A 14,425-nucleotide genomic window follows, 5' to 3' on the forward strand; every position below is an offset into this window, starting at 1 on the left:
CCTCCCCAGGCCTCAGCCAACCAGGCCCCAAAGCCACAGGGGCCCCTGGTCCCGGGGGCTGAACACGGGTGGGGGGTGAGCCTGGAGCTGCCCCGCCCGCACCCATCTGCCCCCCTTGTCCCCCCCCTGGGCTGGGGAGGGCCAGGCGGGGTCCCCACTACCTGACACGCTGGCTCCTCAGCTCCGGGCACGGCTCCTCCCGGGACAGGCTCCAGGGGGCGCCGTGTGGGGTGCTGGAGCGGCCCCTGCAGGGCGGGAGGAGCCGGAGGCAGCCACACACCCAGCAGGGACCACAGCCCGGCCGCCCGCCTGGGGGCGCCCCTCCCGAGGCCGCCACCTCGTCCCCCGGCCCCCCCCCCGCCCCCTTCTCTCCCCAGGGAAGCCGCTGAGCCCAGCTCCGAGCCAGGGAGGCCTCTGTCCTGCTCCAGGGGAAGCAGATGGCCCGAGAGGCGCCCCCAATCCCACCCCCACCCCCGTCCGCCCAGCCACCCGCTCCCCAGGACCACCCTGGGGAACGGGCACAGGTTCTCGGCACAAAAGATCCCTTCAGGGCCCGGCCTGGGTGGCTCAGTGGTTGAGCGTCGACCTAGGAACCAGGAGGTCGGGGTTCGAGTCCCGGTCGGGGCACATGCCCGGGTTTCGGGCTCGATCCCCAGTGTGGGGCGTGCAGGGGGCAGCCGGTCCGTGATCCTCTCATCACTGATGTTCTATCCCTCTCCCCCTCTCCCTTCCTCTCTGAAACCAATAAAAATGTTATTTCTTTAAGAAAAAAGCACCCTTTAGCCGGTCAGCTCAGCTGATCACGAAAGAAACCAGACTTTATTGGCGTATTTGGCACTGAAATCCACACGGCTGCGGCCCCACCGCCGAGGGCACGGCCGGGCACCACACGGGACCCAATAAGTTAACAGCAACGACGTTCAGGTGTGTGGGTGTGTGTGTGGGTGTGTGTGTGTGTGTGTGTGTGTGTGCATGTGCGCGTGTGCTTGGCCGGCTCCTGGCTCCACAGCCCCCAGGACACGGGGGGCACATGGGGAGGGAGACGGCCGGGGCCGGGGAGAGGGGCTCAGAGACCAACGGACAAGAACAGCAGCCACTGCGGGACATCGGACATGCAGGTGCGGCCCCGCCCCATCCTCCGACCTGGGCTCTCTGTCCGGCTGGGAGGCCGGGGCCTCTGGGGGTCAGGCATCCATTCCTTGGAGCCCTCGCTGTCTCGGTAGCCGCTGCTGACCGAGTCCAGGGAACCCGGAGGGGGAGGGTCTGTGTGGGCGCAAAGGGAACCAGCGCCCTCCGCCCCCCGGGGCAGCTCTGAGCTGAGCCTTGGGGCTCCGGCCGGGCAGCCGGTCTCCTTGAAGCAGCACCCCCACCTGGGCACCACGCCCAGCGACCACCTGAGGGCCTTTGCCCCGCAGCCCCCAGGCCTGCCCGCGTCTGGGCGTCCGGGACACTTCGCGGCTTCAGGAGGGTCACTCCGCCGCCGGTGACCAGAAGGGCTTGCCCACTGCAAGCAAGTCCGTTCTCGGAGCTGCATCAGGCGCCGTGGGGTGCGGGAGAAGTCGCGACCCCACCCCAGCCTGAGACCACGCCACGGGGGTGGAGCCTCCCGGACATGCCTGTGCAGTTTTGGGGTTTAGGACGAAGGCGGCCACGGGCCGAGTGCGCTCCAGGACACGCTGGGGCTCCCGATGCCGCGTGGAGCCTCGCACTCGGGGCTCAGTCAGAGGTAGGAGATGCTGGAGCCTGCAGGCCCTAAGAGCGGACAGTGACCGGGGCCCTGCGTGGGGGGGCGGGGTCAGGAAGGCAGTCCTCAACCCTCACTTGGTGCGTGCATCACAGGGCACATGGTGGGGGGCCCCCCAGCCCGGCACCCCACGGCACCCCAAGAGCTGGGAGACGGGGGAGGGGAGATGCCCACTGGCTGTTCTCTGGGGCCGTCCTCGGAATCACAGGGCCAGCACTGGGGACCCCAGGGGCCCCCGTCTGCCTCTGTCCCGCCTCTCGTATCGCATAAGGAGACACGCTGGGGGGCACACAGGCGGGGGGCCCAGGTCGAGCCGGCCAGCCGGGCCTCAAGCACGGCCACGCGACAGGGAGCTCGAGAACGAATGACAACAGAGACCTCGGGACGTCCGAACAAAAAACTGGTGTAAAAATAAAAGAAACGTCTCAGCTCCGGGCATCGACCAGCGATGGGGCGGGAGCGGCGAAGGCACAGGCGGGCTCGGCCCGAGGGGGCAGCGGCGGCGGCACAGGGCACACCTGGGCGCTACACCTGGCTGATGATCTCCCCGTTCTCAGGCACGAACACTTGCACGGGGGCCCCCTCGGGCGACCTGCGCAGCACGCACACCGTGGGCACCTGCCGGGCGGAAGCAGAGGGGAGGGAGTGAGCGGACGGGCAGCAGGGTCCTGGCAGCGCGCCCAGGGCACCACCCCGTCCTGAGGGTCCTGGTGGCGGCCCAGCCGGTGCGGCTCAGTGGCTAGAGCATCCACCTGCGGACCAAAGGGTCCCGGGTTCGGCTCCGGTCAAGGGCCTGGACCTCGGTGGCAGGCTCCTCCCTGGCCTGGGCGTGTGCAGGAGGCAGCCCATCGATGTGTGTCTCTCACAGCAATGTTTCTCTGTCTCTCCCTCTCTCCCACTCTTTCTAAATGTCAATGGGAAAATGAGGACTTTTAAAAAAAGATCCTACGGGCAGCGGCCCCGGCACCCCCAGGAGGCCACCTCTCCTTCGCCCACTCCCCACCCCTGCAGTCCTTGGGGTGTGCCGGGCACCCTGACCTCCCACCCGCCTCTCCTGGGCTCACTTCTCACCACCCGCCCGTCCGACAGGTTGGGATGGGCTGGGCCTGGGCCAGGCAGGTCCGAGCTCGCAGGAGGGAGACGCGGAGGGTGCGGCCCAGGACGGGGCAGAAGCAGGCAGGGGGGGGGCGGGGCAGGAGGGCCACCCGCTGGGCCTGCGGTGTCGGGGCTGCTGGTGTCAGTCACTCAACTCTTGGACCTGCTGGCCTCGCAGCCTCTCTAGCTGGAGGGCCCGGCGACCCTCACCTGAGTCCCCCCTCATCTGAGTCCCCCCTCACCTGTGTCCCCCCTCACCTGTGTGCCCCCTCACCTGTGTGCCCCCTCACCTGTGTGCCCCCTCACCTGAGTCCCCCCTCACCTGTGTCCCCCCTCACCTGTGTCCCCCCTCACCTGTGTCCGGGGCCCCAGGGCCCGCCCGGGGGGCAGGCTGCGCACGCGGAAGGCCCCCTGGCGGTCCAGCGACTGGGGGCGGGCGCTCCGCAGGCGGACGCGCTCGTGCCAGGACTGCAGCTCCTGGGTCACGGCCGCGCGGCACAGGGCCCGGCCGGCGGGGCTGTCCTTGAGGGAGGGCGCGCGCGCCAGGCGGCCCCGGGGGCGCAGGTGCTGCTGCAGCTGCTGCAGCTGCTGGAGCCGCAGGGCCAGCCCCTCCTCCTCGTGGGCCCCCGGGTCCCGCTCGCCGGGCGGCAGGCAGCCTTCGGCCACCAGCACGTAGCGGCCGGGCGGGAAGGGCCCGGGGGGCAGCGGCAGCGACGGGCGGGGGGCGGCCGGGCCCCAGCCCCCGCGGTGGCCGGGCGTCCCGGGCGGGGACAGCGGCCGCAGCGCGTAGATGTCGGGGCTGCTGCTGCCGGGGGAGGTGGCGTGGGACACGCTGGAGCCATCGGAGCCGCTGTCCTCGGAGCAGGAGTGGGGGGCCGGGGGCGGCCGCGGGGGGCCGCTCGGGGGCCAGCAGGAGCTGGGCACGGTCACGGTGTAGTGTGTGGGGCGGCGGCGGGGACCTGCCCGGAAGGAGTCCATCCTGTGGGGGGGGACACACATCTGAGTCTGGGGGGCGGGGGGTGGAGGGTGGGGGGTGGGAAGAGGCCAGGCGAGGCTGGGCCCTGGCTCAGATCTCCCCAAACAGACGCCATCCGTGCCGGTCGGCCAGTGTGGCTCAGCGGGTGAGCATCGACCTAGGAACCAGGAGGTCACGGTTCGGTTCCGGTCAAGGGCACAGGCCCGGGTGGCGGGCTCCATCCCCAGTGGGGGGCGTGCGGGAGGCAGCCGGTCCATGATTCGCTCTCATCATGGATGCTTTTCTCTCTTCCCCCCTCCCCCGTCCTCTCTGAAATCAATAAAAATATTTAAAAATAAAATAAATAAGAGGCCTCGCGGACGACTCGCCGTGGCTTCCAGGCCGCGGCACAGTCTCGACTGAAGTCACTGGCCACGCGCCACCCACCCCGGGCCCCGCCGTGGCCGGGACCCGCCACCCCGCATGCACGCTCCCGCCTGGGGGTCCCGTCCTTCACCTCAGAGACTGCGCCTGGCCTCGCCGCCCCTGTGTGTCGGGGGTGGTGGGGGTGGTGGGGGCGCTGGCCCGGCCCTGCCGTGGCCCGGGCACGCCGCGGACGGGGACCCCGTGGTAGGAGGGGGGCTCCAGCAGCCACAGGCCAGAGGTGCTGGGCCCGTCCTGGGGCGTGGAGGCCGGGCTGCTGCGAAAGGATCGGAGGCGGGTCAGGAACAGCCCGGATCCCACCGGCACCCGCTGGGGACCCGGGCTGTCGGCCAGCCCCGCCCCCGCCCGCCCCGCCCCGCCCCCTCTAGCCCCGCCCCCGCCCGCCCCGCCCCGCCCCGCCAGCCCTCACCTGGACGCCCCGCCCCCTCCGCCCCGCCCCCGCCCGCCCCACCCTCACCTGGACGCCCCGCCCCTCCCGCCCCCTCTAGCCCCGCCCTCCGCTGGACGCCCCGCCCCCGCCCCCTCTAGCCCCACCCTCACCTGGACGCCCCGCCCCCTCCCGCCCCGCCCCCACCTGGACTCGCTGCTGGGGCCGGGCGTCTTCCCGGGCTTCTCGTAGGGCTGGTCCAGGCTGCTCTCCGTCCAGGGGCCGTTCTGGATGGGCGCGGGGTCCACGGCCCCGGGCTCAGGGCCGGCGGGCGGCAGCCCCTCGGGGCTCGGGGACTCGGACGCCGGGGCAGGCTTGGGCGCCTGGCCTTCCTCTGCAGGAGAAAGGACTCCTGTGAAGGCGGCCGCCGGGGAACCAGCCCGACAGGAACCTCTGGGACCAGGCCCAGCCCTGCCTCCCACGGCTGCCCGTCCGCCCGGCTGGGCAAGGCCATCGCTCTGGGCCACATGACTTCTGGCCCTGGCCGGTGTGCTCAGTGGACAGAGCGTCGGCCTGCGGACCGAAGGGTCCCGGGTTGATTCCGGTCAAGGGCATGTACCTTGGCTGCGGGCACATCCCCAGTGGGGGGCGTGCAGGAGGCAGCCCATCGATGTTTCTAACTCTCTATCCCTCTCCCTTCCTCTCTGTAAAAAAATCAATAAAATATATTTAAAAAAATATATATATATAATGACTTCTCCTTTGGGACCAAATCCCTCCCTCACAGCCCCGTTTTACACCTGCCTCCTGAAATCCCCCCTCCCCCTGCGCCTGGACGGACTCTCCTTGGCTCAGACGGCTCCACGTCTAACCTTTGCTCCCACTGCCGCGTCCGAGTGCACCGCCTGCCAGTTTACCTGCCTTTCTCGCTCCTGCCGTGCCCGCGTGCAGTTTCCTTATTGACTCGGGCACGCCCTGGGCAGGCCTGCACACCCTGCTCACCTGGACCCCAGGATCCTGGGGCGTGTGACCAGGGCTCCGAAGCTAGGACTTGCACTTCCTGCTCCCTGGGAGCAGTGACTGCGGCAGCCAGAGGGCTCTTTGGCTCTGACAGGTGCACATTGAAATAAAGGCCCAGGCCCGGCTGGTGTGGCTCAGTGGTTGAGCCTCGGCCTGTGAACCAGGAGGTCACGGTTCGATTCCCAGTCGGGGCCCGTGCCCGGGTTGTGGGCTTGATCCCCAGTGTGCGTGTGCAGGAGGCAGCCCATCAATGATACTCTCACATCATTGATCTTTCTCTCTCTCTCTCTCCCCCTTCCTCCCTGAAATCAATGAAAATATATTTGAAAAGAAAAAGAAAGGTGCAGAACAGAGGCGGAGGCCTGGGGCCGGGAGGGGGCTGCCCCTCCCTTTCCTGTCAAAATGACCGAGCGACCAGATCGGAAAGGGACGGGCATCCCCCTGAGCCGGGGCTGGGGCAGAGCTGGAGGCATCGGTCAGGGGGCAGCCGCCCCCACCTGAAGGCCTCACCCGCCGGCTGGGCCGTAGCCCCCGGGTCTCGTCTGACACGCGTCCCCACACGGCCCCCCTCACCTTCCTCCAGGAGCAGCCCATCGGACAGCGAGCTGTCGTCGGAGACACTGAGTTCTGGGAGAGAAAAGGGGAGAGAAGATGGGGGTGAGGAACCCAATGCACGTCCATCCACATCGGGGGCAGCCGGGACCTGCCCCTGCCCCTTCCCCACCGAGCCCTCCGCTGAGTGTGAAAACACGGCCCTGGGCGGGAGTCTATTACTTGGAGGTAAGAGAAAAAACAGAGGTTAGGAGCTGGGACACGGGACACCTTTCATTCTGGCTCCGCCGCTCCTGTGGCAACCACACAAGCCCTTTCAACGCCACGGGCCTCAGTTTCCCCGTCTGTCAAAAAAAAGCCAGGGCTGCCCTGGCCGGTGTGGCTCAGTGGACAGAGTGTTGACCTGGGGACTGGAGGATCCCGGGTTCAATCCAGTCAAGGGCACATGCCCGGGTTGCGGGCTCGATCCCCAGTGTGGGGCGTGCAGGAGGCAGCCGATCCCTGATTCTCTCTCCTCCTGGATGTTTCTCTCTCTCTCTCTCTCTCTCTCTCTCTCAATCTCTCTCTCTCCCTTCTTCTCTGAAATCAATAAAAATATATATATATATATATATTTTTTTTTTAAAAAGAAAAAGGCCAGGGCTCTCTGGGGCCGGGCTCCCTGGCAGGGGGAGGGACAGGCAAGGAGCCGTCTTGAAGGCCACGCCCCCCTCAGCCGGCCTCGGGGCTCCCGTGGAGACACCCTCTTATTGAAAACTGGACCCCGCCTCAGCTCTTCTACGAAAACTGCCCGTCTGTGCGTCACTGGTCAGCCTCCTCCCTCGGCCTCCTGGCGGCTGCAGGTGCCCGGGGAGGTGTCTGCTCACAGCCTTTCTACCCTAAACCAGAGACGACATGGGGTGATGTGGGGGGAGGCTGGGGGGTATTCGGGGCCTGCACTGTGATAGCCTGAGGCACTGGCCACGGCCAGGGACCAGGAAGAGCTTCCGGTTTTACACCAGGTCCCAGGAGGTCCCTGAGGGCAGGGGTCGGATCCTGGGGAATGGGAGCCGCGGACAATTATCCCAGCCCAGCGGCCAGGCCTGGAATCCAGTTCCGCCCCAGGGCCCCCACCAGCCCCTCCTCTGGTCCCCTCACCCGGGGGGAGGTCTGGAACCCCTGGGAGGCCTGGGGGAGGGCCCGCCACGGGCATGCTGCCCTTGCTAGGGGTGCTGCGTTGGACCCCACAAGCTGGGTTTGGGTGGAGCTGGGTTCGGGTGGAGCTGGGTTCGGGTGGAGCTGGGTTTGGGCCGGGAAGCTCAGTGGCACCCGAGGAAGGTGACCCGGGTGGCCTCACCAACACCACCGATGGCTGGTCCTGGGCCCCGGTCACCTACCAGGTGGCCCACAGCCCCGGGTCCCTGGGGCTCAGGGACACGCCTGGACAAGGGAAGGGGCTGCACCTGGCCAGGTGGGCAGAGCAGCCTGGGCCCGAATCAGCCCTGCAACCATCGGGTGAGCGGCCCTGGGCAGCCTCCCTCACAGGGCCTGGCAGCGAAGGCCTCTCTCTGCGGCCTGGAGGGCGTGGGGTGGACAGGGCACCGCAGGAGCAGCACCTGGAATTCGCTCCAGGTCAGCCCGGGGGATGCCTCTGTCCTACCAGTCTTCCAGGGGATGGTGGTGGGGGGGGGGGATTGAGACGGATGTGGAAGGAGGGGGACGCTCTCTAAGGAGCTGGGGGTGGCAGAGGGTCAGCACGGGGTGCACACGGCCCCCCGCCCCCAGCAGGAGATCACAGAGGCTGCTCCCCGGGACCTGGACGCACCTCGGCCCAGCGGCAGGGCGACGGGGGGCAGGGACCCCCGATGGCGCCGCTGCTCGCCCAGGCAGCGCTCCAGCGCCCGCAGCTTCTCCTCCTCCCGCAGCACCGCGTGCTTGCGCTGCCGCCGGGCGTGGCGGCTCAGCTTCTCCTCCCGGCTCAGGCGCCGCGAGGCCTCCGCGATCTGCAGCTGCAGGGCCAGCTCCTGCTCCAGGCTGCTCAGGGGGTCCTGCAGGGGCGGGAGGGAGGGTGAGCTGGGATGCAGGAGGCCTAGGAGGAGGGGCCCTGGAGTCACAGAGAACAGCCGCCTCCTCCAGGCAGGCCTCTGAGATTTGCAGCTGCAGGGCCAGCTCCTGCTCCAGGCTGCTCAGGGGGTCCTGCAGGGGTGGGGGTGGGGGAGTGAGCTGGGACACAGGAGGCCCAAGGTCCCTGGAGTCACAGAGAATGGCCTCCTCCTCCAGGCAGGCCTCCAGGTGCTCCTCCAGGGCCCTCTGCTGCTTGCGCACAATGAATGTCAGGACCCTGGATCCTGGCCCTGGCCCTGGCTTGCCACATGGAGCAGAGGGTGGAGGGCCGGGAGGTGCCCAGGAGCTAAGCTGTCGGCCTGAAAGGCTGGCCCGGGACCCACCCACCAGCAGGTCGAGCCAGACGGGGTGCAAAGCGAAGTGGGACACTTTCCCTCCTGACCCCAAAGGGCTGGGCAGGTGAGGGGGGTGTGGAGCCGCAGAATGCCACCACTCACGCCCCAGGCAGGGAAGGGCTCCCGGGAGGACCTGGGCCACGCCCCCCGCCTTCCGAGGGCCAGGCGACCTGTCTGAACAGGCGGCCCAGCCCGGCCCCTCCCTGGGCCAGTGGTTCTCTCTTAACTGATCTCCTGCCCACAGACCCAGCCCAGGCGCTCCCTGGAGCTCCCGCTGCCCTGCTGCCCAGCTGGCACCCCTTCCCACACCACCTGGGCCACACCTTCGTGGGTGCCTCGTCCACCCAGGGCCCAGCACCCCACGGGCGTGATGGGTGCCCCGGACCCAGCGGCCTCCTCCTCCGGGTGGGAGTGCGGCCCAGGCTCCTCACCTCTCCCTGCAGGGCCTGCTCGTCCAGCTTATACGCCGCCCCGACCCTGCGGTGGACCTTGGGGGCCGTCTCCCCGGGTTTGAGGGGGTACTCGGCGGGCAGGACGCCCGTCAGCTCCTGCGGGGGAAGCGAGTTCGAGTCAGGCCCCCCTCCACTCGCCCAGCCCATCCGGGGGACGACCCAGAGGAGCCTGTCTCGCCCAGCTCTGCCCCCCGCCCCCCCAAGCCCTTCTCCCCAAGGTCTCACTGCCTCCCCCACAACCCCCTTCAAGCCTCCTCGCTGCCCCCTGGCCCCGGCTGCCCCCCTGTCTGCAGGGTCCCCCCACAGTCCTGGGCCCCTCCCCCTCCCCGACCGTGAGTGCCTGCACCCAGGACGCCAGGCACCATGCCCCCCCTCCCCCGTCTGAGTGCCAACCCTCCCCCTTCCCTCTGCCCCCATCTCCCAAAGTGTGGCTCCAGGGCGGAGCCCCAAGAGGGGGCGTGGGAGGGGGGCTCTCACCGCCTCCCGCAAGCAGAGCCTCCTCAGCTCCTCCAGGCAGGCCTCCAGGCGCTGCTCCAGGGCCCGCTGCTGCCTGCGCACAGCGTGCGTCAGCTCCTTCACCTCCTTCAGCTCCTTCAGCGGGGACACCGGGCTGTCCGGTCCTGCGGGCGGGGGGCTCGCGCTCAGGGGAGGCCGGTCAGATCATCCTGACCACCCGTGAGGAACCAGGACACGCACACACGTGTACATGCATGTGCACAGGCGTACAGGCATGCACACAGGTGCACAGGGGTGCACACATGTACAAGCCTCCTCTCTCTCTGTCTAGGCCCACAGGACACAGGTCCAGGGTGGATTTTTCAACCGGGTGATCATTGGCACCAGCGTTGAAGGGGCCGGTTCCAGGCAGCAGCAGACTCCAGACCAAGCCCCTCCAGCCAGAAAAACTGCCCAGCCCGGCCGGCGTGGCTCAGTGGTTGGGAATCAACCCATGAACCAGGAGGTCAGGGTTCGATTCCCGGTCAGGACACAGGCCCCGGTTGCAGGCTCCATCCCCCGTGTGGGGCGTGCAGGAGGCAGCCGGTCCATGGTTCTCTCTCATCATCGGTGCTTCTCTCTCTCCCTCTCCCTCTCCCTTCCTCTCTGACATCAATAATATATATATATATATATTTTAAATATATTTTATTGATTTTTTACAGAGAGGAAAGGAGAGAGATAGAGAGTTAGAAACATCGATGAGAGAGAAACATCGATCAGCTGCCTCCTGCACACCCCCCACTGGGGATGTGCCCGCAACCCAGGTACATGCCCTTGACCGGAATCGAACCCGGGACCCTTCAGTCCGCAGGGCGACGCTCTATCCACTGAGCCAAACCGGTTTTGGCAATAATATATATTTTTAAAAAGGAGAAATCCCGGCACCCACCCCAGCGGAGGCCCCCCTCCGGCACCCCCGCCCACCGCCCAGGGCATCCCCCCTCCCGCCCGGCAGCGGCCGGGGCGCAGACCTCCGCCCCGCTCACCTGACTGCTCACCTGACTGCAGGATGACGCCGCTGTCCGTGTCGCTGACCTCGTCCTTCGTCTCCATGGTGGCTTCTCGGGAGGGGGCGCGCGACGCCGCTCCCCGCCTGGGCCGGGACCTGCAGGCGGCCTGGAGTCCCCCAGCTTGTAAGAGACATCACAGGAAAAGCTCCATGTGAACCCCTGGTTCCAAACCCCCTGGTTCCAAACCCCCTGGTTCCAACCCCCCTGGTTCCAAACCCCCTGGTTCCAAACCCCCTGGTTCCAAACGGAGCTCAGGAATTAGACTCGAGGGCGGGGGCGTGGTGGGGAGGAGCGGGTTTCTGGGACAGGTGGGGGGGTCTCAGCACGGGGGGGGGGAGAAGGGGGTGCACGAGAGAAGCTCTGTGGGTCCCCCAGCACACCCAGCCCCTGCTGCCTCCCTCCCAGAGTCCTCTTGGCCCAAGGGGACGGGGAGCGCGGTGGTGGCCACAGAACCACTGACCCGGGTGAGAAAGGAAAAGACCAAAAAGACACAGACGAGAATGAGACTGAGGCCCGGCCTGTGTGGCTCAGTGGTTGAGCGTCGACCTAGGAACCAGGAGGTCCGGGTTCGGTTCCCGGTCAGGGCACAGGCCCGGGTGTGGGCTCGATCCCCCGTCGAGGGCGTGCAGGAGGCAGCCGATCCGTGGTTCTCTCTCATCATCGGTGCTTCCCTCTCCCTCTCCCTTCCGTTCTGAGATCAATAGAAACATTTTTAAAAAGGGAAAAGGATGGAATAGCACAGGGAGGAGGGAAGCAGGAGGCGCGGTGTCCCTGGGGAGCGCGGTCCCTGCAGGGCCACCCGTGCTCTGCCCGAGAAGCCGGGGCATGAGGCCCATCCCGCTGCCCCCGGGAGAGGGCCTCCAGCCAAGTGTCCATCAAGGCAGGTGCCGGAGTGTCCCAATGCCCTGACCAACTCCCGGGCCGCCTGCCATGCCTAGGAGACCCCTCGAGGGGGGCGGGGGGCCCCGGGAGCGTGTCAGGGCTGTGGGGCGTGGAAGCCGCCGGGGACGGAGATCGCCCGCCTCTGCCTCCCTGGGGCCTGGGGCACAGGGTGGTCTGGGTGCTTGAGTGTCAGCCCAGCTGGCTCCAGTCAACAGAGCAACACCTGTCTCCTCCTCCTCCTCCTCCTTGAACCCACAGCACCGGTCAGGGCCCAGCTGGGCTGTGGGGGACGGGGTGGGGCGGGGCCAGCCACCTCCACACTGAGTCAGCTGTTGAGCAACAACACGGCCGTCCTTGGGGAGTTTCTGTCTAGAGCTTATCCTGCCTCCCCCCCACCCCCCTCTCCGCAGGGACACAGGGGAGGGGGTACCCTTCCATCAGCCCCCGGCAGGGACATGGGGGGCGAGGGGCTGCCCTCCACCTGCCCCCGGGGGGGAGAGCAAGCACAGAGGGAGGCAGAGAGAGAGACGGGGACGTCCCCAGGGCACCCCTCTGCCTGTGGAGGCGGAAGAGCTGGGAGCTTTGGGGGACCCACACACACACCAGGGCTCATCGCAGTGCACGGGGAGGGGGGACGGGGGGCTGCAACCCGGACCCGGTGCCCCGGACTCAGCCCTCAGCTCTCCCAGGCGCGGGAGGCAGGTTCCAAGAGAAAGACTCGTAAGTGAGGTCTTTGCGAACTGCCCCCGAGACAGGCCGTCCGCAAGCTCTGGGGACACTGGAGGGGGTCGCCTCCGCCCCGTGCATCCTCCCAGAGCAGGACAGAGGACAGAGGGGCAGGTGGGCACCCCCCCAGGCCAGGGCCCAGGAAGGGCCTGGAGGTCTCCACAAGCCGGGGCGGGAGGGGTCAGGTGTGGGGAGCCATTCACTCGTCACACCTGCCTGTTAATTATTAACCAGGAAGGAGCTGCCTGGGAAGTTGTGCCGCCCCGGGGGGCCCTGGCGTGGCCAGTTCAAGGATTTGGGGGGGCCAGGCCTCTCCCCAGTCGCTGGGTCAAGGGGGCGGCACTGGCCTTGGGTGGTCCCGGTCGGATGCTGAGCCCAGGGAGGGCTCCCCAGCCGGGCCAGCGCCCAGGCCCGTATATTGGGGCCCAGATCCGAGTCTGAGCTCTCCTGGGAGACCGGCCAGCCTCTCTGGGCCTCCTTTCCCTCCGGGGTGCAGAGGAGACCGGGTCTGACCCCTGCCCCTGGGACCTCAGATGGACGGAGCCCTGGAGCCCCCTCCCCCAGCAGGCCCGGCGCCTGGAGCTTCGGGCGCTGCTTTCAGGGGAAGCAGTTCCGGGAACCCCGCCTCCTCCCCACACAGGAACTGCCCTGCCCTCGGACCCTCAGCCTCTCCCGGCCTAAGAAGCAGTCCATCCGTCCGTCCATCCGGCTGCCCAGCTGAGCAAGGTCCCCAGAGAAAGGCAGAGCCCAGAGGGGGCAGAAAGGGGTGGGGAGACCCTGGTACCCCACAGGCCCAGCCACTGGGGGCCTCCCCTCTCCCTGTGCCCCTCCTCCTGCGGAAACTGAGGCCTCACAACTACGGGGACAGCTCCTCACCGGGGCCCCCAGTACCCCCAGCACCCCTGGGCCCGGCCGGCAGGGAGGGGGACAGGGGACGGTGGTGCTGGCCACTGCCCGGGCCACTCCCAGGCCCCGAGGACCCGCTCACCTGGTCCTGCCCTCACCTGAGTGTGCGAGTGAGTCCAGGAGACGGAAACAGCCCTGTCCCGGGTCAGGGGGCCCGGAGGCCTCGCATGTCACCTGGGGTCCCCCCAGCCACGGCGGCCTCCTGCTGCTGCCTCAGACCTGGCTCTGGGCTCCTGTGGTCCCCACGCTGGTGCCGCCACAGCCTGGCCACAGCCCGGCCCCCGTGGCCCCTCCTCCGCCAGGGGAGCCAGGGCGCTTGTCAGGACTTGAGTCAGAGGGAGGAGCAGGTGAGCTAGTCCCGCCCGGAACAAGCCTGCCTGGGCCGCTCCTGGGCCTCAGCGAGGAGAGGGGTGCCCCCCTGTACCCCCGCTACCCCCCCAGACTTCCCCAGGGAGGGTTCCTCCACCCACAGGGAGGCAGCAGGGACCAACGTACTGAGCCCAGAGGGGCCCCGCGCCCTCCTGCCCTGGCCCGGGATCCTACCTCGGGCGGTCAATGCCCTCCCGTACCCCAGTTTCCCTTTCCGAGGCACACGTGGCCCCCGGAAGCGGGGTGCAGGGCCGCTGTCCACGGGGAGCAGCAGCAAGAAGCTCACAGACGAACGAGGCGAGGCCCCCAGCGTCTGGCTCCCCCCAAGACCTCAGGACGGCTCTGGGGGCCCAAGAAGGCCAGGGGGTTCTTGCTTTTTTATTTTATTTTTTCAACCCTCCCCTGAGGATGTGTTTTTATTGATTTTTAGAGAGAGAGGAGGGGAGAGAGAGAAGCAGTGATCGGTTGCCTCCCATATGCACCCCGACCAGGGATCAAGCCCGAAACCTGGGTGCGTGCCCCGACCAGGAAGCGAACCTGTGACCCTCCGGTGCCCAGGGGACGCTCCAACCCCCCAAGACGCCCGGCCAGGGCCGTTCCTGCCCTTTACCCCCGACATCTCCCCCAGGACGGAGGCCTTCGCCTCCCGGTTTATTATTCGCACCCGTCCCTCAGGAGGGTCCCCAGAGCACTGAACCCCGATCCTGCCCCCTCCTCCAGGGAGGCCACTGTGACCGCGGGCCCTACACCCACTCCCTGACCAGGAAGGACCCGCGACCAAAATGGAACCTGACCCTCGAGCAGTCGCTGCTGGAATTCAGGCTATTTCACCCCGGGCAGCGGGGGTTAAAGGCCACCGGGCGGTCGAGGATCAAGGCTTCGCTCGCCACAGAAACCAAAGGTCCCTCGGACTTCGATGATTCCATTCAGCTTTGAGTGCTCGCTCTAAAAATCCCGTCTCTCTCTA

General features: G+C 67.8%; 1 protein-coding gene across 5 annotated transcripts in view; it reads right to left on the reverse strand.

The window, feature by feature from the left end:
• Window positions 1–792: 792 nt before the first annotated feature.
• CAMSAP2 (calmodulin regulated spectrin associated protein family member 2) overlaps window positions 793–14,425 on the reverse strand; it is a 67,485-nt gene continuing 53,852 nt past the window's right edge. For 2 of the 5 annotated variants that reach the window (XM_036355067.1, XM_036355069.1), the window contains exons 2-10: window positions 10,564–10,695; window positions 9,545–9,687; window positions 9,047–9,163; window positions 7,982–8,204; window positions 6,199–6,252; window positions 4,813–4,999; window positions 4,312–4,494; window positions 3,194–3,818; window positions 793–2,362 (exon numbers count right to left, since the gene is read on the reverse strand). In XM_036355067.1, coding sequence (XP_036210960.1) covers window positions 2,270–2,362; window positions 3,194–3,818; window positions 4,312–4,494; window positions 4,813–4,999; window positions 6,199–6,252; window positions 7,982–8,204; window positions 9,047–9,163; window positions 9,545–9,687; window positions 10,564–10,695 — 1,757 coding nt within the window. In that variant the 3' untranslated portion in view covers window positions 793–2,269. Of the gene's footprint in view, window positions 2,363–3,193; window positions 3,819–4,311; window positions 4,495–4,812; window positions 5,000–6,198; window positions 6,253–7,981; window positions 8,205–9,046; window positions 9,164–9,544; window positions 9,688–10,563; window positions 10,696–13,171; window positions 13,414–14,425 lie in introns of those variants that run through there. The other 3 variants (XM_036355072.1, XM_036355071.1, XM_036355068.1) reach the window with 3 other exon arrangements.

This window comes from Myotis myotis, unplaced genomic scaffold (genome assembly GCF_014108235.1).
Source record: "Myotis myotis isolate mMyoMyo1 unplaced genomic scaffold, mMyoMyo1.p scaffold_m19_p_21, whole genome shotgun sequence".
Classification (NCBI taxonomy): Eukaryota; Metazoa; Chordata; class Mammalia; order Chiroptera; family Vespertilionidae; genus Myotis; species Myotis myotis.